At 52.2% G+C, this 24,604-nt stretch overlaps 1 protein-coding gene and 1 long non-coding RNA gene across 2 annotated transcripts in view; one reads left to right on the forward strand and one right to left on the reverse strand.

Moving 5' to 3' along the window:
• Positions 1-24,604, forward strand: part of RASSF5 (Ras association domain family member 5) — a 72,510-nt gene that overhangs the window by 16,416 nt on the left and 31,490 nt on the right. Inside the window, exon 2 of the mRNA XM_045841475.1 lies at positions 11,832-11,953. Coding sequence (XP_045697431.1) covers positions 11,832-11,953 — 122 coding nt within the window. The remainder of the gene's footprint in view (positions 1-11,831; positions 11,954-24,604) is intronic.
• LOC123820625 lies at positions 2,973-5,354 on the reverse strand. Its single transcript, XR_006786001.1, has 3 exons — positions 5,238-5,354; positions 3,459-3,632; positions 2,973-3,351 (listed from the first exon to the last, which is right to left on the reverse strand). It is a non-coding gene; the product is annotated as an uncharacterized LOC123820625 (long non-coding RNA).

Raw genomic sequence — 24,604 nt, forward strand, 5'->3', positions numbered from 1 at the left:
GGAACAGAGTTCTAGCAGGGTCTTAGCAGGGCATCAGTTAATACTATTTAACATTGAAGCATAAGTTGTTAAAAAACAACTCAACCCTATTCAATTTGTCTATAATTTTAAACATATATGCACATATTCACAGGGCAGGGTGCGGGGCCTGCCTAAGGGTCATAGCCCCCCCAAGGAGCAGAGTGACATGAAACAGAGCATGTGGGCAAGGTGCCCTGGGGTCAGGCCCTGTCCCTCGCCTCACTGGGCGCAGGGCAGCACTGCCCGCTGTGCCCCTCCCTTCCTGCGTCGTCTGTCCGAACTCGCTGTGAACTGTGCTGCCCTCCCTCCCCGTCCCCGCCCCTCTGCAGACAGCCCCGCCCAGCTCAGCACCTGGCCTGGCCACAGTGCCTTCCTCGTGTCGGCACTGGCAGCCTGGGCTTGTGTGGTTGTGCGAAGAGGATGGATGGGCCTGCCTGAGAGGCACACCCACCCGCGTAGGGCAGAAGTGTGCCTCTGCCTGCTGGCCCAGTACGCATGGGGAGAGGCTGCAGGAGGTGTGTCCAGCCTGCCTGGAAATGTGACTGCCTGGAAGCAGGCTCAGGGATGCACAAGTGGCCCCTTGGATCCAGGTTCCACGGTCACAGTGAGAGTTCCGACACCTGCTTTGCCCCGTGAGCAGCAACTGGGTAGGACCTTTCCCTTCAGTGCAAAATGGTCCCTCAAAAGCACAGTTAACCCCACCCAGCTGTGCCACCCCCAAAACCGATCCTGCCAGTTGGGGAGAGGGTGGGGACCAGGGTCTTGGGGTGTTCTTGTGCCCTCCTTCCACCGGGCTCCTCAGCACTGCCCCTCCTGTCCAGCACCTTCTCGCCTCAGTGTGCCGGACCCCGGGGAGCAAGGTTCCCATAAGGGCCACCCGGCCAGCCCTCTCTTTCACACGGGAACTGAACACCTCATCCCGACCTGCTCGTGTTCGGGTGCGTCCCTTCCTGGCTCCTTGCACGGAGACAGCCCCAGTGCAGCCAGCTGCCCCCTCACCCATCCCTGGGCGGGCCAGCCATCTCTGAGCTGGGACATGGGCCTGGCCCAGGCCTCTCCTCCACCACCACCTCAACCCTTCCTGTGGCTTCCTGGCTTGCTTTCTGGCACATTCTATGATGTGTGTGTGGGAGCGGGGGTGGCCGTGCAGTGTGAGGGGGCAGGTGTGTGCTGGTCCAGGCCCTCTAGGCTGAGGTCGGGGTGTTGAGTGCCCTCAGGGCGGCCTGTCCTCTGAAACAAGGAGTCACAGTACAATACATAGTCTCAACAGGGCTGGGTTCAGGCTCCTTCCTGGGGACGTGAAGATGCAGGTGCCTGAGCCGGGTGTCTGACCCAGGAGTGGGGACTTGCCACTACCTGCTGCCAGCCCCACCGGGAGTTGAACCAGGAGCATGGAAAGTGCGTAGATCGTGTTGGTGTTGGCAGTTACTCGCAGACCTCCAAGCGTGACAAGTCAGCCTCTCCATCTTCCCCCTCTCCAACACCAGCTGCTTTCTCCTGTCCCGGCCATGCTTCTCGGTGCCCACTGACGGCAGGGCTGAAGGGAGGAGGGAACAGGGAGGAGGAGCTGAGGTGAGCAGTAGAGCTGCATGATTCTTCCTACCTCAATACATTGGGAGAGGACTCAGTAATCAGAGGTTTTCTTGGCTGGCATCACATCCTGAGTCAATAGGAATCTGGGCACTCAGACTCAGTCACCCCTTAGTTGAAAATGAGTTAGCAGTTACTGAGCACTTACTATGGGCAGCATGTTGGATACTGTACATATGTTCTCTAATTTTGGCAACACATCTGCTGGCCAGGAAGGCATTACTTCTGTTTGCAGGTGAGGACATGGAGGCTGAGTAAATTCCATGTTTTACTGAGGTTCAGTGGGTTGTTCAGGCCTGCCTCATCGCCAGTCAGTAGCAGGCCCTGGGTCCCAGCCCGGATCTGTGTGACTCTGGAGGCCAGATCCTGCCCACGCCCCCACCCTTGGTTTGGTGCTATGCCCCTCGCACTCATTCCCAAAGACCCCTGTCATGCACGTAAAGCAGTGCGCTACTGAGTGGGCACGGGTGCACTTTGGTGCCTCCGTGAGCTGGGGAGCTGGCCGTGTCCATGTTCTGCCCGTCCTCATGTCTCGTCCACACAGTGAGGTGGTTGGCTTTGCTGCGTTGTCCTTGGGAGCAGAGTTGCAGAGAGCCCACTGCTTATGGAACTTGACCTTGGCTGAAAGTCTGACCCCCAGGAGCTCAGTGTAGGAGCCTCTGGCTGCTGCCCTAGTAGTTCAGTCTCCCGGAGATGAAGGGGCCATGGGAGGAGGACCAGTCCAGGTGGCAGGCAGTATGGGCAGCTTCTGAAGCTCCAAGCTGAGGGGCTCAGCTGGGCTGGGATGGGAGCTGTGAACTGGCTCTTCCAGGACAAGGCGGTGGCGTCAGGGAGGGACGCTCTTGCTGCTACCTACTAGGGCAGCAAAAAAGCAAACTCCTTATCCAAATCCCTTTAACTCAAGCTCTTTTCTGGCCTTGGGCTGCATGACTGATGAGGCCCATCCCTGGCCTCAAGCAGAGCAGGGTGTGGGACCAGGACCAAGTGGAGGTGACAGCTCTGAGGGACGGCTTCCCAGAAAACACAGCTATTGAGAAGCAGCTAGGTGTGATGGATTTCCGCTCCAACCCTGTGAGGCTCTCAGCAAGTCTCTGAACTTCTCCAAGTCCGTTCTCTCATCTCTAAAATTGGGGTAGACCAAAGGAGGGACTGGAAACTGCGTCCACGTGAAAACCTACGTGTGGATGTTCGCAGCTGCCTTATTCGGAATTGCCAAAACTTAGAAGCAACCACGATGTTCTTCAGTGGGTGAATGGATCAATAAACCAAGTGTGGTACAGCCGACAATGGAACGTTATTCAGCACTACAAAAGACATGGGCTATTAAGCCACAAAATGACACGAAGAAATCTTAAATGCATTTTACTAAGTGAAAGAAGCCAGTCTGAAAAGGCTATAAACTGTCTGATTCCAACTATCTAACATTCTGGAAAAGGCAAAACTATGGAGACAGTAAAAAGGATCAGTGGTTGCCAGGGGCTGGGCAGAGGGAGCGCTGACTGGGTGGAACCCAGAGATGTTCAGGGCGGTGGAACTGCTCCGTGTGATGTTGTGATGGTGGACACGTGCCGTTATACTGTCGTCCCGACCCGTAGGATGCGCAACCCCAGGAGTGAGCCCTAGTGTGGACTGTGGACTTGGACCAGAGTGACGTGCCCACGTGGATTCATCCGCTGTGCTGTGCGAGCCGCTCTGGTGGGGATGCTGGTGACGGGAGAGGCTGCTCATCTGTGGTCTGTGCTGGGGGAAGAGGAGAACCGTCTGTATACTTTCGCTGAAGTTTGCCGTGAACCTGAAACTGCTGTGAAAAGTAAAGCCTGTGATTTGCAAATAGGGGTAGAACATACCATACAGGCAAAGTGCTGACTGTGTGAAACCACATGAAGTGTCTGGCACATCGTAGGTGGGGAATAATGGTGTCCATGGTCATCGTGATGTAGGTACATGAGTTTTCCTTGTTCCTCTTTGTGGTATTCTCTCTGTCAGTGAAAACAGCTGTGTGCATCACCAAGTTTTAGACGCTGTGAAGAAAGGAAAGCGCGTGCAGTCCCCCCACTCGGAGCAAGCACGTGGCCGTCCTTTCAGATATCTCTGTGCCTGACGCAGACGCAGGTGTGCGTGGGCCTTTATACAGCCGGGGCCATCGGTCACAGCGTCTTTCCCAGTAATGACATGCTGCGGACATCTTCCTAAGGTGACCTGTACTAACCTGTATCTCCCTAAACTGTGGCTCAATGGTATTTGTTTCAAAATAGATGGAAACTGCGGCGGGTTTCCCGCAGATGGAGAGGGGCGCTGCGGGCACTCTGTCCTCACAGACAGCTGCGCGGTGCGCACTGTAGTGGAGACGCAGTCACGTGCAGGCGAGCATCCCGTCGGCACAGACCCCCGCAGGAAGGGGCGGAGGGCGGCAGTGTGGCGCCCACCCGTCTGAACTAAGTGTGTTTGCTGCTGCTGCTTCCCTCTGTCTTTTTAAATAATTTTAGATTTACAGAAGAGTGCAGAGTTCTGATACACCCAGCTTCCTGTAATGATGGCATTTTGTATAACCACAGTATAGTTATCAAAACTAAGGACTTAGCCCTGACCAGTGTGGCTCAGTTGGTTGGGCGTGGTCCCGCGGAGTGAAAGGCCGCCCATTCGATGCCCACTCAGGGCACACGCCGGGGTTGTGGGTTCAGTTCCCGGTCGGGGTGCATATGGGAGCAGCTGAGTGATGTTTCTCTCCCTCTCTTTCTCCCTCCTTTGCATTCTCTCTAAAAACTAGTGAATAAAACCTTTTAAAAAAGAATGGGGGTCTCTTGAAGGAGTGTGTGAGAAGGGAGCTAAGGCTGGGGCCCCGAGACTGAGGACTGTCCCCACTGACTTGCTCAGGGGGACCAGGGGGACCTTTACTCCTGCTTTGTAAACTTCTTTAACGATGTCATTTTCCAATGCACGCTGTTTTTCTTTTTCCAGATTTCTCTGTAGTGTCTAACAATGAAATTATTTTAAAACTAAATGCTATTCGCACGCTTTGTTTGGAAATGATTCTCTGGGCGGAGGTTGGTGAGACTGGATTACCCACCAGGAGCTCGGTCGGAGTGGGAAGGAACCCATAGAGTTGAGTAGTGGGGGTGGGGGGGCGGTGGGGGGGAGTGTGTGGACCGTTAACGGGGCCTCCATCTTCCAGGCCTTCTGTGTGTGGTTCACATCAAGAACCCCTTCCCGTTCTCATGCCCACCCTGTGAACTGCTGTCATTCCCACTTTACAGTTGAGGAAATGAATGATCAGGGAAGTTCAATAGTTTACCCAGGTTCAGGGAGTTGGTGGAACAGTGACAGGAGGCCAGGCTTTCCCCAAAGCCCCTCCCCTTTCCCTCACACTTGGTGTGGCCAGGCCCCTGGGGGAGGAATGCGGAAAGAAGGTGGTGAGGTCTGTTCGGAGGCTGAGCTGCAGGAAGGTCTGGGCGCCCCGGGCATGGGTGCCTGGCTCCTGGAGTCAGAGGCTGTCGTGCTCCGCCCAGGGCCTCGGAAGTGGCATTGGCTGTGCAGGGTGAGGAGCTGCTCTGTGCTGACCTGGGAGTGGCCCTCACCCTGCCTCGGCTCCGGAGGAGGAGGAGGGTCAGTGGAAAGGTCCACATTACCTGGATTCTTGCCTGTAGGTCTGGGACGAAAGGGTCGGAAAGGTTCCTTATCCATGGAATGCCTCCAGCTCCAAAAACTCGCCCCTCTGGTTATGCAGCAGATGGCATGCCTACGAGGGAGCCTGTGTGGGTGGCTCGTGCGGCTGGGGCGGGGCAGGAACTGACTGGGCCGCCCTGGGGGTGAAGGGGAGGCTCGCTGCTTCCGCGTTTCAGGGAGACAACCTCCTCGTGCAGGCCGTTCCGTCCGCCGGGTACACCGTCTGCGGGCTGCAGTGGGAGAAGGACTGCCATCTCTGGGCACAGGTTGCCATGGCCTCTGGGCCTTCAGATGGTGACTGTGATGGTGACAGTCAGGGCCTGAGAAGGCCAGGAGCTGGGCTGGTGGAGGCAGGCAGGTGGCCCTGGCCTCAGCTCCGTGCTCCCTGGCCTCCTCCTCTGCCCGTCTGCTGCTGGTCTCTGGAGACAGTTCCATGAGAAGCCCCTTCTGCTTGGGCCTCAGGGCACTGGGTTCCCTATGTGGCCCTGGTCTGTGTTGTGGGTTGGATTGTACCCCCGCCCCAAAATGTGTTGGAACCCTTACCCCCAGTGCCTGAGGATGTGACTGGTTTGCAGACAGGGTAGTTGCAGGTGTGATTAGTTAAGCAGATGGCCCCATATCCAATACGGTGGCTATCCCAGAAGAAGGTGACCACTGGAGGCAGAGGCACACAGGGAGAGGCCATGCACAGACGGAGGGAGGTGGAGACCGCAGCGAGGTGGCTGCGAGCCAAGCAGCGCTGGAGGTGGCCTGCAAACCATCAGGAGCCAGAGGAGGAAGGGAAGAGTCTCCCCGGCAGGTTTCAGAGGCGGCGTGATCCGCCAACAGGTTGATTGCAGACCTCGGGCCTCCAGGCCCCAGACAGTGATTGGCAGCTTTAAGCACCTGTTCATGGTGCTTTGCTGTGGCAGCTGGGGAGCCGAGAGAGTCTGGGCGCTGAGGCGGGGCCCTACGAGCCCCCTCTCCATCCTGGCTTCCGGTTCCTTCCTTGGAGAAGGGCCCTCTTTGGTTCGCATCATTCTTCCTTACAGTTGGCCCTTCTATTTGCACAGGCCCCTCTTCCCAACCTGGAAGCACATTTACTCCTCAGAACCTCCCTGGGAGTGGAGACGGGGCCTGTAGCTGGAGAGGAGGCTGAGAGAGGAAGGGCTACCTCTGCTCTCCAGATGCCAACACTGAGGTTGAGAGAGGACCGTTCTCCCTGAGACACTGCAGTTGGAGCCGAGGAACGGCAACCCCAATCCTTTGCTGCCTCTTGTCGGGGTGATGCTCGTCCTACGTGTTCTGCCATGTTGCAGCTCCCTGTCTCCCCTTGGCCCCTGCCACGAGGGGCTGGGAGTCACCTGGAGTCTGGTCCATTCTTTAAGCTCCCGGAGCCTCCCGTGCCTCGAAGCCTTACCTGGCAGCCGTGGACGACAGGCCTCTGTGTCTTCTGAACAGGCTTCCTGGGTCTGAGCCCCTGCTGTGGGCTGTCTCACTCACTGCTTATCTTTGCACATGTGTGTCCTGTCTGCCCGGCCAGCCTAAGTCCCCCTGGTGTCCTGTCTTACTCATCTTCACCCTCATGCGAGCACAGGGCATGGGGAAGACCGTGCTCAAGACATTGAAGCTGCTGCCAAAGGTGATGGTGCTGCTGTTTAGGGAAGGCTGAGCCCTTCCTGGGGCCTGTGTGGCCCTGCACCACCGAAAGTCCCTCTTCTTTCCTTGCCTAGACCAAGCAGCAGCTGAAGGCTGTGGAGCACTGGATGCCAAGGGCAGGCCTGGCCTAGCAGCCCCTGGTTAGGAGCTGCCTTGAAGGAGAGATGACCTGCAGGGGTTTAACTGCTGGGTCCCGGTAGAACACGGCCCTGCCTTGGAATCTCACGGGTGTCCCCTCTCGGCACAGCCAGCCTGCAGCTGTGGGCAGTGGCCTGCAGGGCATGCTGCTGCTGTGTCTGGAGACGGGCACGGTGGCTCTGACTTCACTTCCACGGGCCCGAAAGCCCAGGCTTGCCACGCCCAGGGGCCGGGGGCTATCACGGTGTGCTTCTGTGTTTGCGCCAGCCCGAGATCACACGGTCTGATGGACCAGAGTTACTGATGCTCAGTGGTGCTCTTTAAAACCCTGACTGTAGGTGCTGGGCACCCAGGCAACAGACAGACCTGGTGTCATACAAATGGACGCTTGAAACCTGTATGATCCTGTTGACCACCGTCACCCCCATAAACCTAATACAAATTATAAAAGATAAAATAAAATCCCAAATCACTCCTCTTGGAATCTTCTGTGTCCTACCTCCGTCCAGCTCAGCATCAAAGTCTATCAAAAAAAAATCTTTCTGAGGTTTTGGTGCTGTTTTCACGGGGTGTATGAGTCAGAGAAAGACAGTCGGGGGAAGGAGGGGAGGAGAGGAAAAGGGAAACTGAGAAACTCAGACGTGCCGGTGGCCATGGAGTGCCAGTGTCAACAGGACGAGCTGCTGGAAGAGGAGGCTGGAGGACCTGCGCCTCCCCCAAGGTACTCTCCCACTCGTGAACTGTGGCAGCACTCACCTGCCATAAGGTTGGGAGAGCTTCCCGTCCTTTCTGCTCCGCGTCCCCACTTCTTGGCATCCCCAGAGTGTTCTTCATGCTTAGAGCGCGGCCAGAGCTGCACAGGTGTGTCTCGGGCGCGGCGCCCAAACAATGCTGCTCTGTGTGCACTTGGCCTTGGTGCTACCTTATCAAAGCCTGGTGATTACCAGCACTGCGGGCAGGGACACTTGGCCTGCATGTGCCCCTGTGGCCTGTACCGTTCCAAGGGTGAAGCCATCCCCATGCCAGAGATTGCCCACTGTGGGGCCCAGAAGCGCATGTGGGCAGTTGTAGGTGTCTGGTGCGTGCCTTAGAGAACTGGCCTCATCCTTTCCAGCTCCGGGAGAGAGGACAGCGTCCCGGAGAGTCAGGGAGGCCTAGATGTGACTGGGGAGTGAAGGTGGGGACGCCGGTGGGCCTCATTTTCAGGCACGAGAGAGATGAGCAGCAGAGCTTCTAACCGCCATCCCAGATGTGCGGGGGAGCTTCAGAAGGTGGAGTCAGAAGGGTTGAGGATTCTGGAATCTCCGAGTGTCCCTGCATTTGTCAGGTGCTCCCTGCAGGCATTGGTGGCCAAGCCTGTACAAGGAATGCAGCCCAGGTGCCTCTCTTTGGGGGTGTAAGGAAAGCTGGCAGCTGGGGAGAGTGAGGGTCTCATTTTAAAACTGCCCAAAAGAGTGGGAAGAAGAGACCCATCCTTACCTCAAGACAGAGTTTGCTGTGACCGCTTTAAAAAAGAGTCTAAATGTGCCACTTCTTTCAGAGATTGTTAAAGTAAAGGAGAAGTGTCAGGGACCTGAGCCCTTATGAATCAAAAGTTGTCCCCTAGTGATTCAAGCAAGTCCACACTGTTGTGTCCCCTGCCACAAACCCTGCCCACTGCAGCCCCTTCAACTTTACCTCCCTTCTGCCAAGGAGGCTCCAGAGAGCCCTTGAGGAACCTGGAAGATACTAGCAGCCTTGGCTCTGCCACTAAGCTGTGTGTCATTGGGCACCTTGCTTTACCTCTCTGGGCCTCAGTTTCCCCATCTCTAACGCAATCCTCATTAACACAGGGCTCATTAAGTCCTGCTTCCATGCAAGTGATTTGAGATGTTGTCTGCAGGCTACACCAGCTGAGTTAGAGAGGCTTCCCCCTCATTTCTAGAAGGGGCAGGTCAGAGAGAGGTGACTGCCTGTCCTGCTGCTGCCGGTGACACCTTTGTCCTTGGAAGCATTTTTAATTTGTGAAAACCTGTTCTCCCCTGTAATTATAAACCTCCTTGTGCACCAGGTAGGGCTGCTGTGACCTGGCTTTTACAGATGGGGAAGACGAGGCCCAGAAGAGTGAGTTCCTTCCCCAGGGATCCCTGGCGATCAAATTAACATGAGTTAATAGAAGAAGCGCCAGTCCAAAGCCAGATGATCCGACGCTGAGAACGTCACTAAGGTCCCTAAGCCCCGATCCCCTGTCTGTAAAGCGACACAGTAGTGCTTGCAGGGTCCCACAGAGCAACGGAGGGAAGTCTGTTTGGTTGGCGGAGGTGTGTGGGCAGGCACACCTCGTCTCACTGTGCTTCGCTGTGCTGTGCCCCACAGGGGGCGCCTGGCTCGAGGATTGAAAGTTCGCAGCGACCTGGCCTCGGACAAGTCTGTCGGCGCCATTTTTCCAACAGCACCTGCCCGCTTGGTGTCCCTGCATCACATTTTGGTCATTCTGTCAATATTTTAAATTTTTTCATCATCATTATATTTGTTGTGATGATCTGTGATCAGTGATTTTTAATGTTACTGTTGTAACTGTTTGGGGTACCACAAACGGTGCCTGTGTAAGACAGTGAACTTCCTAAATGTGTGTGTCCGGCTGTTCCCCCATCTCTCTACTTCTTCTTGGGCCTCCCTGTTCCCCAAGACACAACAGTATTGAAATTAGGTCAGTTAGTAACCCTGCAATGACTTCTAAGTGTTCGTGTAGAAGGAAGAGTTGCACATGTCTCACTTTAACTCAAAAACTAGAAATGACTAAGCTCAGTGAGGAAAGCAGTCGTAAGCCGAGACAGGCAGAAAGCTAGGCCTGTGGTGCCACACAGTTTCAGGCTGTGAATGCAAAGGGTCCTTGCAGGAAGGTGAGCGTGCTTCTCCGGGGACACCCGGATGATAAAGTGGAGCAGCCTTGCTGCTGATACGCAGAAAGTCTTACTGGTCTGGGTGGAAGATCAAACCAGCCACAACATTCCCCAAACCAGAGCCTCATCCAGAGCAAGGCCCTCACTCTGTTCAATTCTATGAGAGCTGAGAGGAGCGAGGAAGCTGCACATGAACAGTCTGAAGCTAACAGAGGCAGTTTCATAAGGTTTAAGGAAAGTTGTCTCCACAACATGAAAGGGCTCAGTAAGGCAACAAGCGCTGATACAGAAGCTGCCCCAAGTTCCCCGAGAAGATCTAGCCTGAGATCGTGGCTAGAAGGTGGCCGTAGTAAACATACTTCCCACGCACACAAACAGCCTTCTGTTGGAAGAAGAGGCCATCTGTGAGTTTCACGGCTGGAGAGAAGAAGTCGGTGGCTGGCTTCCAAGCGTCAAAGGACAGGCTGCCTGTCTTGTTAGGGGCTAATGCAGCGGTGACCTTCAGTTGACGCCAGTGCTGGTTAACCATTCTGAAAATGCTAGGGCCCTTGAGAATCACACTGAGTCTACGCTGCCCGTGCTGTGTAAATGGAACAGCAAAGCCTGGACGGCAGCACGTCTGTTTACAGCGTGGTTTGATGAATATTTTAAGCCCACTGTTGAGGAGTACTGCTCAGGAGAAATGTTTCCTTTCACAATATGCTGCTCATTGACAATGGACCTGGTCACGCAAGAGCTCCGATGGAGATGTACAAGGTTAATGTTGTTATGCCCATTAACACAACACTTATCCTGTAGCCCATGGGTCAAAGAGTAAGCTTGACTTTCAGGTCTTTTAAGGGATACACTTTGTAAGGCACAGCGCCACGGACAGTGCTTCCTCTGATGGGTCTGGGCAGCGCAAACTGAAAACCTTCAGGGAAGGAGTCCTCATTCTACATGCCATTAAGAACATTTGTGATTCCTGGGGAGAGGTAAAAATACCAGCGTTGAAAGGGGTTTGGAAGGACTTGACTCCGACACTCTTGAGGACTTGCGGGGTTCCGGGCTGCAGGGGAGGAAGTGCCTGAAGCCTCGGAGGACACATCAAGAGGCTAGAATTAGAAGCGGAGCCTGAGGATGTGACTGAGTTGCTGCAGTCTCACGATGAAACTTCTCACGGATGAGCGAAGAAGGTGATTTTCTGAGATGGAATCCACTCCTAGTGAAGATGCTGTGAAGACTGTTGACACGGCAACAAAGGAGTCAGAGTACGACCTAGACTTCGTTGCTAAAGCAGCAGCAGGGCTTGGTAGGACTGACGCCCACTGTGGAAGAAGTTCCGCTGAGGGTGAAATGCCGCCAAACAGCATCACGTGCTACAGAGAAGCTGCTTGTGGCAGGAAGGACGCATCAGTGTGGCAGACTTTTTTGTTGTCTTCTTTGAGACGTTGCCACAGCCGCCCAGCCTGCAGCGACCAGCACCTTGGCCAGTCCGCGGCCACCAACCTTGAGGCTCACTGAAGGCTCATAGGATGGCTAGCATTTTTAACAATAAAGTATTTTTAATTAAGGTATATACATGGTTTTTCAAAGGTGTAATGCTACTGCTCACTTAACAGACACAACTTTTCTATGCCCTGGGAACCAAAGCATTTGTGTGACTTGCTTTATTGCAGCGTTCACTTTGCTGCGCCGACCTGCAGCCAAACCTGCAATTTCGGCCACATGTGCCTGGCAAGCACGCGTCGGTCGATCTTCACCATTTGTAACGGCTCGGGGAGCTGCGTCATTCTCACCACGCTCTCCCACCCCCCACTTCTCTCTCGCATAGTTTTCCCTCCAGGAGCTAAATGCAGCCCCTCGAGGTTTTTCTCTGGGAAGCCTGGCCCCTAACCCCCCTGTGGTTTTTCCCTGCAGACTGTAAATTCACCTGCCACCCCGAGTGCCGCAATCTGATCCAGCTGGACTGCAGTCAGCAGGGAGGCCCAGCCCGGGACAGGCCCTCTCCAGAAAGCACCCTCACTCCGACCTTCGGCCAGGTAGGCCGCAGAGCTCGAGGACCAGGCTGGAAGCAGCCTTTGCAGGTGCCTTGGGCTCCACTGTCTCTCTGGCAGCTCTGGTGGGGATATCGGGGTGTGGCATGAGTACACCACAGGTGCTGTATGTCAGGGTCCCCTCCTGGCCAGACGGGGTTCACAGCCGCACATTCTGATTCTGGAACCAATTGTGATGTGTGTGGGGTTTTGTTTTTGTTTTTTCCCATACCACCCAAGCAATTCTCTGATACCAGCTGGGCGTCGTACAACTCAGCTTCACTCTCTGCTCCTCCCCGACCTCTTCAGTTGTCACCTGGGCTTCTGACTGACCAGCTATAGGTGGGAGGTTACCACAACTCCCTGCTTGGGGTTGATTAATTTGTTAGAGCAGCTCACAGAACACAGAGAAACATGTTACATACCAGATTATTATAAACAGGCATGACCGAGGGACCGCTAGACGGGGTGATGCACTGGGCAAGGTGTGTGGGGAGGGGCACAGGGCTCCCATGCCCTCTCCAGGCGTGCCCCGCCCCCTGCCCCTCCCCATGTTCACCAGCCCGGAAGCCCGCTGATTCCTGTCCTTCGGGTTTTTATAGAGACTTCATTATATAGGCATGACTGGTTGAATCACTGGCCACTAGTGATTGATTCAACCTCCAGCCCCTCTCCCTTCCCTGGAGGTCAAGGGGTGGGGCTGAAAGTTCCAATGCTCTAATCACTCGGTAGGCTCTGCTGGCAGCCAACCTCCTCCTGTAGGTGGGATCCAAAAGTCACCTTATTAACGTAACAAGAAACACCTTGGTTGCGCTCATCACTCCGGAAATTCCAAGGGTTTTAGCAGCTCTATGCCTGAATTGGGGACAAAGACCCAATGTACGTTTCTTATTATGAATTGAGATAGCACAGGCTCCTTTCCAAGAGCCTGGGGGATGGAACAGGAACAGTGAAGCCGAGAGGTCTGTCCTCGGGTACAGAGCCTGCCTTGACCTTGGGCTTCAAGCCAGAGGTGTGGGTATGGGTGGGGCAGCAGGGGTCCCAAAGGAGGCTCCTGAAGATCCTTTGAGGCCTCAGAGCCCTGGAGCAGTGGGAATGTTGGGGCTGTCAGCCAGGCCAGATGAACTGCAGAGGGTCTCGGCAAATATTTCCTCCCTGTGTTAAAGGACCGGGAAATTCAATGCCCAAAGCACATCTCGGTTCTAGACTTTGCCAAGGCGTTGAATCAGGATGTGGCTGTACTTTGATGTCTAGGATTTGGAAGGGTGACAGGAGAGCTTTTTTTTTTGACTCTTGCATTGAACAAGAATTTATTGAGTATCTACTATGTGCCAAGCACTGGTGAAAGTGGGATAATAAATTATACATCACATTTTATATGCTCAAAGAGGCTACATACTGACAGGAGAGGCAGAATACAACCAAATAGTATATACTGTGATGCAATTTGCCACAAAGTATGAATCAATTGTCTTGAGCCCAAAATACAATTGTTTCTGTTGGGAGAAATGACAGAGGACTTCCCAGAGGAGGTGACATTTGATCTGACTCTTAATGTATGAATTAAGGGTTGCCTGTCAAGGAAGTAAGGAGTATTCCAGGACACCACCATTTATTCATTTAACAAATATGATTTGAATGTTGAGCATATGCAGGCCCAGGAATGCCAGGAACTTAGTGATGAAGTAAACAGATATGACCCCTGCCCTCCAGTGCTTGCGGCACAGTAGAGAAGTGGGACTTTAAACAAGTAAACCCCATGTTTATGAAGGAAAAGCCCAAGGTACTGTGAGAGACAATACAGATACTGGGTAACTGGTTATTTCCTGAAGAGACCCTGAGTGAACCTGGGAGCCCTGGGGTCCGGTCCCCAGTCCCCGGACTCGCCTTCCGCCTGCATTTTCTGGCCTAGCTGCACAGGATCAGTGCTCCTTGGTCGTCTGAGCCGCCCATGGGTGTCACCAGCCGCTCAGCTACTCCCCCGTGCCTTTCTCTCCCACTGGGAAGGCTTTACTGCAGAGCAAATATGATGTTTGTTTTTATAAGAATGATATTGAATCAGCCCTGGCCGGGCGGCTCAGCTGGTTGGACCTCCGTCCCCACACCACAGAGGCTGCAGGCTTGGTTCCCGGCCGGGGCACGCTGGGAGGCAACCGATCCATGTGTCTCTCCCCCATCTCTCTCTCTCTGTTAGTCGATAACCATATCCTCGGGTGAGGACCTTAAAAATGATATTGAATCAGTTCTGAAATATATATTTTAAAATTCTATATATCCTCCACACGCTTTTGAATAGTAACTGCTTATGGTGTGGCCTGAATGTAACCCAGCCTGCTGGGAGGGCCTTGTCTCTAGTCAGAACCAGTCTAACCAGGTGTTGGGGGGGACGGGGGTGTGGGGGGGGGAACCTGTCTGGGTGGGGGTGGGGGAGGGGGAGGCAAGGACACAAATTTGACTCCCAGAGCCCTAGTGCATGATTTTTTGCTGAAGGTATTCCTCAGCACACCGTGTAGCACACCATACAGCAACATTTTCTGAAAACCTTATTTAAACAGCTCTTTATTTTCCCAATTTTCTGTCTCATTTGGGAGCTTCCAAGTATTTCTTCTCTTGATTCCCTTCAACTCCATGCATCTCCCAGCCTGGAGCCTGCCCCCCACTACTTCCTGGGTTTCCAGTCTCTTCTATCCCTTCTTCTAAAGCTGCAGGTCTCAAAATGGGGCGATTGCCCCCTTTCCCTGGGGGACAGGTGGCAGTTTCTGGAGATGTTTTTTGATTGCCACCACTGGAGGGCACTACTGGCTTCCAGGGGGTAGAGGCCTGGGGTGCTGCTGGCTTCCAGGGGGTAGAGGCCCAGGGTGGTGCTGGCATCCAGGGGTAGAGGCCCGGGTGCTGCTGAACATGCTGCAGTGCTCTGAAAAGGCTCCTGCAGCGAAGAATCACCTGACCCCAAATGTCAGCAGTGCCGAGGTGGAGAAACCCTGCCTAAAGCTGGTGACTCGCTCCCAGTGTGGGGGGCAGAAGGCCACAGAGGGCCCTGGGAGTTGCCACACACATCCTCCCTTGCTCAGAATGTCAGGTCTGAGCATTTGAAGGCAGAGGCACCTTTTTCCCTCCGTCGGGGACCCCCTGGCAAGCTAAGTCATGGCTATGTCCAGAGCAGAAGCACACTGACATATATTGGGTTGGCCAAAAAGTCTGTTTAGTTTTTTTCCATAAAATAAGAGACACATTTTTTATTTCCATCCATAACTTTATTGATTTGGATATTTTTAGTATGTCGGCTATCTCCTGCTATTGGCTTCTAGTGGGTAGGGGCCAGGGGTGCTGCTAAATATCTTCCAATGCATAAGACAGACCCACAGCAAAGAATTTTTGGCCAAAATGTCAATAGTACCAAGAAACTTTGCAAACCACTTTTGACACGTTCGATCAGTCGCCATCACCTTCTCCATACACTGCACAAATCTTTTTTTGCCTTTCAGTTGTGTTTGTACCTTTCTTGAAATAATGAAGCCTAATAAGCCATAAATGTTCATATTTTCTTCCATCTTGAATATTAAAATGGCTACAGAAAAATTTACCAACTTTGATAAATTTTTTTATAGTTTAATGCATTTTAATAGCAAACCTACAGGAAAGCACAGAAGACGGGCACCATTAAAAACATGCGTGCATGTAAGACGGCTCAGTTAGAAAGGCACAGTGAGTGGATGGGACCCGCTGTGTGGTAAACGTGCTGCAGACACCATTTAGTTGCTATCAGTAAGAAATTTACTTGTTTTTCAAAAATCCAAATGCTGGCATTGTCCAGAAAAATTTAGCAGGTTTATTTATATGGTTAGAAAGTTGAACTACTGAGACTTGTTCACTGAAACACTTTGATTTGCATTAATGCTTTATGTCCCCAAATTTATATTTAAAAAATTCACACACAAATGAAAATGGAAAAATTGCTAATACCTGGTTTCTGTCCCCTATTTTCTACTTGCAGTCAGTCATATACTTAGGTACCTTTTGATCCCATGGAAAAAATATATATAATGTTCATAACAGGAAGAAGATAATTTTTTCTTAAATGTTTCCCTTCTTATGGATTCTTAAGCATGTTCTCCATGTATGGGACGTGCTAGCTGGATGTATTTTGGCAAAATTGCTACAAGTTTGGTGTGGATAGCACACAGCTTGGTGTCTTCAAAAAGGCCAACCAGATAGGCTTCACTTGGCTCCTGCAAAGCACCAAGAGCTGCACCCTGGAAGTGCATATTTGTTCTGAAGTCCTGAGCAATTTCTCACACCAGGCGCTGAAAGGGAAGTTTGGGAATCAGGAGTTCAGTGGACTTCTGATAACATCTAATTTCACAAAGTGCCACAGTACTAGGCCTGTAACGATGAGTTTCTTCACCCTTCCAGCAGAGGGCACACTCTTGCAAGTGGCTTTGATAGCCAGTTGCTTCCTCAGTGCCTTACCGCCAGTGCATTTGCAGGCAGTCTGCTTTGTAAGAGCTATGGTATAGAGACCTCTTTACTTATACCTCTTTTGCTTAGGCTGGAGCTCTGTGAGCTAGATGCCCTGCTGGAGTTAGAGAGCGATGGCCCAGTAAGTTTTTTTTTTTAATGCACGCTGTTATGACAGCTGTCACAATACAATCTAACAAATTTGTTTCATGGATGAAGTTAAAGCCATTGTATGGAGAAAACTAAACAAACTTTTTGGCCAAACCAATAGAAGGAGCCACATAGAAATACACAGAAGGAGCCAGGGAGGCCCCTGTGGGTGTGGAGCAGCCCCCAGCCAGCAAACAGCCCGGAGGGGGTTTGCTCCGTGGGCAGGGAGGGCTGCCCTGTTTGCCTTGGACAGGCCCGACTGCACGCTCCAGGACAAGTGGGGCAGGACCTAGGCTTCTATCAATAAAAGCCGGGCCCAGCTCCAGGCTCACTCGCCTTTTCTAAAAAGCGTGTTTGTGCTGGTTTCCGCCTTGGCTTGATTTTCTGTTAAACACCAGGATAGACTTTCTTTCACCTTGACCTTGTCACCTGGGCTAGCTAACCTAATGTTCAAGTGCCATTTTCCTGAGGGGTTTATTGTGGCTAGGGCCTTGGTCTGAGCTCAGGTAGTGTGGGGACATATGGCTGTGAGGAGGTCTCAGCTTGGTGGCATTGCTCCTGTTTGCTCTTTAAGGGGAAAAATAAAATCATTGATTTTCTGCCATCCAGAGAGAACCACTGTTAGTTAACATATATTTTTTCTTCCTGTACATTCAGACATTTTAACAAACATTGTTGAGATTACCCTGTAGGTAGGTATCAACCTTGGAAAAGCAGTGGTCCCAGGATTCTGCCTTCTCTCTGCCATGCCTGAGGGAGGTAGGAGGGAGGGAGGAGGGGCAGGTGTGGGGGATGGGGGCTCAGAGCCCCCAGCTCTACTCACAAGACCACATGGGCTTGTGCCCGGGCAGAGAAACCAGGAAGGGCGGCTGGCGGCTGCCTGTGCTTTTGCCAGCCTTAGAGCCAGTGTTCCCGAGTCTCTCCTTGGAGATCCCTGAGGCCTGTGATGTCTGACTTTTCCCGTGGGCACCCACTGCTGACCAAGCAAGCCTCCTCAAGTCCACCCCAGACGCCTTCTTCAGTTGAAGCCTGTTTCCCGGAGAATGCGGCTGCCATTGGCTGAGGACCTCTATAAATTGCCAAACCAGCTGCAGTTCTTTTATTGGAGGCATGCCCCAGCGACTTCATACTGCAGGTGGTCTTAAAGGTGGCCTTATCACGTTGTCCCTGGGATGAAAAAGCCGTCAGGGGTCCCCATGCCTCCTGAGGAAGCTGGGCCACTGCTGGTTGGGTCCAGTGCTTTCACTGTCTTTGGGAACGGCGACCTGCAGGGAGGAAGTCCTTGCCCCAGACTGCTGATTGTCATCATAACTGGCTGCGGCCGGTGGGGATCCTGGTAGCTCTGTCCTGGCCTTTGGTGCTATTTTTCTTGGTACATGGAATGCTCAGATGACAAGAGAAAAACTCTTTGTTCCACTCAAATCACTGCAACCAGGGATTGAATCTTATGTCTGATGGACCGGCTTCCCCTCCCCTCCTCCAGGCCGCCAGAATCCCAGGCAGCGGTGTGGCCCCCCGGCTCCCAGGCCCCAGCTGCAGAGTCCAGCCCCTCCTACAGCAGGTCCCGAACCCTGCTCAGGCTGTGAGTTCCACTTAGTTCCTAAGTTCCACTCAGGACTCGGGCCGTGTCCATGCTCCACCTCAGCTATTATTTGCTTAGCCTTTCTCTGTAGTAAACCTGAACTTTATTTTAGTAAACTTAAACTTATGTTAAAGGAGCTTTTTAAAAGCCTGAATCACTATTTGATGTACTTCGGATTTTTTCCTGACATCAAATTACTTATTCATCTCTAAAATTAAAAGACAATGTGTCTAAGGGCTGCCTCAAACTCTCCCTGCACGTGTCTATCGAGCCAGGCACTCTCCTGAAAACCCCAGAGCCACCGTGGGGAGCACTGCTCACAGGGGCGGCTCTCTGCAGTCATTGGTCCTGGGCTGTGTTGGGAGTGAGCCATGGAGAGAGTCCCAGGGCAGCTGGGAGGAAACTCCAGCCCTCCACACTACTACCACAGTGCCCTTCCAAAGGAGAGATCGACCCATATACCTCAGGGAGTAGTGCAAATTGAAAACAAGTCACTCAACAGCACACATAGGACAAACCCATTTGTATTTTGTAGGGGTGTGTGTGTGTGTGTGTGTGTGTGTGTGTAAATGTAGCACGAAGGCTGGAAGGTGCCCAGCCAACCTACTAGAAGAGATTTCACCTGGGCGGGCAGGGAGTTGAAAGGGGTACAGTGTGACAACTTCCACTGTTTGCTGTTTGCTTCAGTGTTGTGTGAATAACCAGATACTGTCGTGTGTTTCTAGTTTAATATTTTAAAAAGTCGATAACTATTTCTTAAACAAAAGAAAGGCCCCTGGCGTGGGTGACAGAGAGCTAGGTTCTGATCCAGACTGTGTTGACAAGATAATTGGCGTGTGACGGAAGACAAGCCTCTTGGTTTCTCTGAGCCGCAGGTCTCCTCCGAGCAGTGCGCCGGTAGGCAGGGTGGTCGTGAGGTTCCATGGGAAGGTCCAAGACCGCGCCTGCCTGCGCGGCAAGGGGTGGGCATCGAGCGCATTTTTGTGGATTTGTTTATCACCTCGAGCCTGCCACGGAAGCCCTCAGTGGCTTGCCATTGTCCTCAGACTCCATCTAAATGTGGATCAGGACGTGAAAGCCTTCGTGGTCTGGCTCTGCCGGTTCTCCAGAATGCCAGCGATGGTTTCGTCCTACATAGAAAATCAGGACACTGCGTGGTTTGGGTGTGCACATCTTACTACAAGACTTAACGATTATCTCCTCCTTTGCAACCTAAGTTATTATTCCACTCTGTTGATAAAAAGACCAATAATACCCAGCCCCGTTCACCAAAGGAACAGATGGCTTCCAAAGCCCCAGGGCAGGTCAGCCCTGCCTGCTGGTGTTTCAGCCTGACAGGTTGCTGCCGCCTACACCCCCTCCCCCACCACGCCGCTGTCATTCCTCAGCAGGGCCCCTCTGGAACCATCTCCCTCAGCCGCTGCAGCCAGCCGCGGAGTGGTGACTCAGCTGGCGTGTAAAGCTCAGTCTCCTGGCACCCCGCCCTGTGCTCCCTCCCCCAGTCGCCCTACTCCTCCCTGCTCTCTACCCCGCTCTGTCTTCGGATGTGTAAGCACCTAGGGCCAGTTGTGTTCCAGTCCGCAGCCCAGTGGCCACAGCTGAACGTAGAACTACCACGTAGAACTACCACACGGGGGAGCCTGGGACCAAGAAGGGGAGAGCCTGGGGGCGGGGTCTGTCCCTCCCAAGGGCGAGCCCCTCCCCCTTTGTAATCAGGGCTCAGGATAGGTGCCTGCACACCTCGCAGGGGATTCTGGGCCTGGGCCCCCTCTGAAGCGTTCAATACACTGTAAATGTTTAGCAAATTCAATTGCGGCTGATTAACAACAGTAGCAACCTTTCATTGAGGGATGTTGAAATCAACTTTAATTGTGGATTTGCCTATTTTTCCCTATAGTTCTAGCTTCCTGTTTGAGGGGGTGCCCAGAAAAACTGGAATTATCTTCTGGAGGGTGGGGGAACAGGATTCCCCCACTAGGCAAATGTTCTAGGAACCCATCTGTATCAGTGTACCAGCTGGCATTGTTATGAGAGGCTGCATTCAGCTTCAGTGAATTTGTTTTTGAAGACTCAATACATTTACAAGAGCACCTGCCCATACTGTGCGAGTGTTCAGCAGGTTTTGACCCAAAACTCCGAATGATCCCCATGTCCCACCTGCCCTATTCACCTGATCTTGCCCCAAGCTAGATGTTTTGTTTTGTTTTGTTTTGTTTTCCTAGATGAAAAAAAAAAAAGCCCTTGAAGGGAAAGGTTTTGCTGATGTGGAGAAGGTGAAACAAAACGGCAGGAGCACTAAAAGGCATCAAAATCAAGTTCAAAAAACTGTTTTGAGCAGTGGAAAAAAGTCTCAATAGTTTCATTGCACCAAATGGAGAGTATTTTGAAGGTGCCTGAAGTTTAAACATGTAAGAATAAATACACATTTTTTAATAAATAAATTCCATTTCTTTAGGTTCCCCTAGTATTTTGAAGCTCCATTAGTCAGTGACTAAACATTTAGGACAATTATTTCCTCTCATTAATTGATCCCTTTACATTACTAAATGACCTTTCTTTAAAGGATGTTTTTCTGCCATTTTTGCTCAAGATTTTTTTTTAAAGATTTTATTCTATTTTTAGAGAGAGGGGAAGGGAGGGAGAGAGGGAAACATTGATGTGTGAGAGAAACATCAATGGGTAGCCTCTCATAGGCCCCCCAACTGGGGACCTGGCCTGCAACCCAGGCATGTGCCCTGACCAGGAATTGAACAACCTTTTGGTCTGCAGGCCAGTGTTCAATCCACTGAGCCACACCTGCCAGGGCACAAAATAGTCTTCTTATCCCTGGTACTATTCTTTGTTCGGAAATCTACTTTGTCTGATATTACTATAGCCACTCCAGCTCTCTTTTGATTACACATTAGCATGGTATTTCTTTATTCATTTTTTTTACTTTTAGGCTACTTGTGTCTTTGTACTTAAATGTCATTTCTTGTAGACAGCAAATAGTTGGCTCATATTTTTAAAATCTGTTTGGATAATCTCTGTCCTTTCATTGGGTTATTTAGATAATTTACATTGATGTGATTATTGATATAGGTAGATTTTAGTCTATCATCTTGCTATTTGTTTTCAATTTGTCCTATCTATTATTTGTTCCCTTTTTCATTTTTTATCTTCTTTTGGATTAATTGAATGTATTCTATGATTCTATTTTATCTCATTTACTGCCAGCCCACCCTCATGTGCCAAAGGATTGAGCCAGTCCCCTGAGGCCCTCTCCGCTCTGGCTACATCTGGGGCAGCCGCTCTCCCCCCGCCCCCACACATTGCCCTCCATGCTCTAGAAGCCAGAAGTGCTGGCCACAGCTGTCAGGGATTTGACCTGCTAGACAGCTGCATCTCTCGGGAGCTGCCTCAGAGCCCATCAGAACAGCCCAGGCCAACCCATGGGAGCTCACTTCTGATCAGGCAGGGCCAAAAGGCTTGCCAACTAGGAAGTATCTGAGATCCTGGCTCTGAGGAGGCACAGAGCTCTAGTACTCACTTCCCTAGAAGTCCTTGAGCACTGGAGACACTTCTCTGTGCTCCTCACAGCCCTCCCCTCTGCTTCTATCCTAGAAGCAGTGGCTGCCTGAGCTGACCTCTGCTGGGCGAGGTCAGGCCTGATCTAGGTCAGGCTCCGAGGGGACAACAAAGTCCTCTTTCTGTGTGTAGTGGTGCAAGGCCTGGCCACCTCTCACACGGAGGGCCACACTACCTCGGGCCATGAGAGGACTGGTTTTGTCTGGAGAGGGGCACTGAGGGATGTGGTAGTCGATCAGATACACCTTTGGGATTTCTCGAGTCTTCCTAAAGAAGACTCCTTGGGCCTGATTCGGACCCAGCATGAGCTCTTCTGGGCCTCTGCCTCTCCGTGTGGCGGATGTCCCTGCCTCCGTGGCTTTAAGTGTTGGGGCCCTATCGAAGCTGTTGGCCTAGCAGCCGAGCCAGAGTAGTGCCGCGTGGGCCAGAACCCCGAGAAAGTGAATCTTCTGAGTCTAACCAAAATGGTGTGCAGCTGCTTACCTCCTGTAGCAGGAAGTCACCTGGGGAGAAATCAAGCTGTCTGTGGTGCCCAGTACGTTTTGTGCTGTCAAATTCAGCCCTCGGGGCGGAGGGGCGGAGGGTGGCGTTCTTAAGACAGCAGCCCAGACCCCAGGGAAAGGTTGCTCCTGAGAGGCAGGGGAAGGTGTGGGAGGTGTGGTTACTATTGTCAAATGCGTCAGGAAGTCAGGAGGACAAAGGAGGAGGGTATTGACAGGCAAGAGCCAAACCACAAGAGGGCAGGGCGGCTGCTGGGAAAGTGAATCGAGTGTTGTGCCGCTGAAATGGATGGGTGCGTGACTGTGGCTGGAGATGGGTGCGAGTTGTGGCCTGACATGTGTTGCCTTGAAGGACACGGATATTGCTGGCGTCACTGGCGGGGGCGGGACAGCAGCTGTGATGGAGAATTGTCAGACACAGAGCCTGCGTCTGCCATGGCCTTGCTGTGCGGCCACCCCAAGCCCCAGTTTACTCCTTGGTGAATTACTTCCTGCAGAGTTGTGAGCATTAAGTGAGACAACAAAATGTGTGACAGCTCGGGAAGTCTAACGTAATCTCTTATTTCATGTCGGCCTACTGGACTGCACATTAGGGGAAGGCAGGAGCTACGTGTACACCATACTCAGGCCTGAACTCGAATACCAAGGCTAGTGCTTGCCATGTAGAAGGTGCTCGGTGAATATTCGATAAACGAATGTGTGGAGGAATAAGCAACTAGAGCTTGACACGTGGTACTTATTCCATAAGTATTCATTGAAAACTGAGTAGAAGCTTCTATGTTATAACAACTCTGATCAGGTCTTGGCCTAGAAGGGTAACTCGGGCAACGAGGGGGCAGGGAGTGTGGAGGAGGTACAGGTGGGAACAAGGGACACTACTGGAAGGCTTTGCAATAATTACACTATGGCATTCCTGGAGGCAGGAAACACTGAAGGGGAAGGAGCAGGTGGAAGTGAGGCAGGGAACAGAGGGCTCAGTTTCCAACCTGCAGAGACTGAGGCTGCAGGGGGAGGGCTGGGTAGTCAGTGAGCTACCTGGGAGAGAAAGAGTTCTGAGATGCCAGTCAGTGAGGTTTGGTTGATACTGTTTGCACAGGTGAGACTTGGCCACTGGAGACATTGGTACGTAGCAGGAGAAGATGGTCAATGGCCGAACCCTGGAAAACCCCAGGAAGCTAAAGGGAAGACAGGTGCATCAGCAAACTGAGAAAGTAGTTCCTACCTTGTCTGTGAAGCTACGTTTTCAGGTAGCCTGCCTGGTGTGAGAGCAGTCACAGGGTAAACTCTTAGCACTGCGGTGTTGCAGGACCCGAGTTCTGCAGCTGGACCAACTGGGTTGGTCTGGCCCCACTGTGCAGGCACATGGCATGTGTGACTACATGTAAGTGACACATAGACTGCTGCCTGAACCTCTCTTCCCACTCTGTAAAACAGGGACGATAACTGTAGCTTGCCCATCGGTGTGATGTAGGGATTAAATTAAATGACACACATCAGGTTATTAGTACAGTACCTGCACATACCGGCTACAAATGACCAAAATACATTTCAGGAGTGGGGTTGCACCTCACCCCAGTTTTCAGCCTCCAAATACTGACCTCCACCTCTGACATCCCTCAATGGGACAGATGAGGAAACCTGAGGTTCAAACTTGCTCAAGACACCCTATCAAGCTAGTAGAACACCAGCTAGTGGAACTAGTAGAACACCAGCTTCTGTCTAATATCACAGTTTTTCTGGAACAAACTGGCCACATGACAGGATTTCATTTGAAAATGAAGAAAGCTTAAAATAATATTTTTCATCATCTAACACTTTGAGACAGGAAATTCACCCATTGACCATTCACTGGGGCTTTCTGAACCCCAGCACGATGCCATGGATATAAGGCTCCACTTGTGCTGCTTAAGGTGCAGCCCTCTCCTCCTGAGCCCAGGGACCAGGAACAGCCAGTTCCCGTCCTTTGTGTGTTCACCTCCAGGGGCATAATAGGCATTGCACAGGCTCTCCGTGCCTCCTTTCTGGCGCCCCCACCCCGCCAGGTTGCCACTGCTGTTGGTTCTTCATAGAGAAGAGGTCGTCAGACACTGAAAGGAACCCCCTCTTTCTCTCTTTGGGACCCCGGAGCTTCAGTCTGGAGTTTTCCTCCTGGAGGCTGGCCAACTTGTTGTATTATATATGATCTTCACAGATTTCTTCTAGTCCCAGGGTTCTCACCAGCACAGTCTGTTCTGCTGAGTCCTCACACGAGGCTTCCTTCCAAGCCCAGATTCACGGACGGATGAAGTGGGGCAGGGAGACACCAGCCAGGAGTTTGGAGGCGTTGAAAGTATGAGCTGTGATGAAACACAGTTACCTCATCTGCAAAGAGGGGATGATACCTGCTGTCAAGGTTATAGA

This window comes from Phyllostomus hastatus, unplaced genomic scaffold (genome assembly GCF_019186645.2).
Source record: "Phyllostomus hastatus isolate PE091 unplaced genomic scaffold, TTU_PhHast_1.1 phas_contig_36, whole genome shotgun sequence".
NCBI lineage: Eukaryota > Metazoa > Chordata > Mammalia > Chiroptera > Phyllostomidae > Phyllostomus > Phyllostomus hastatus.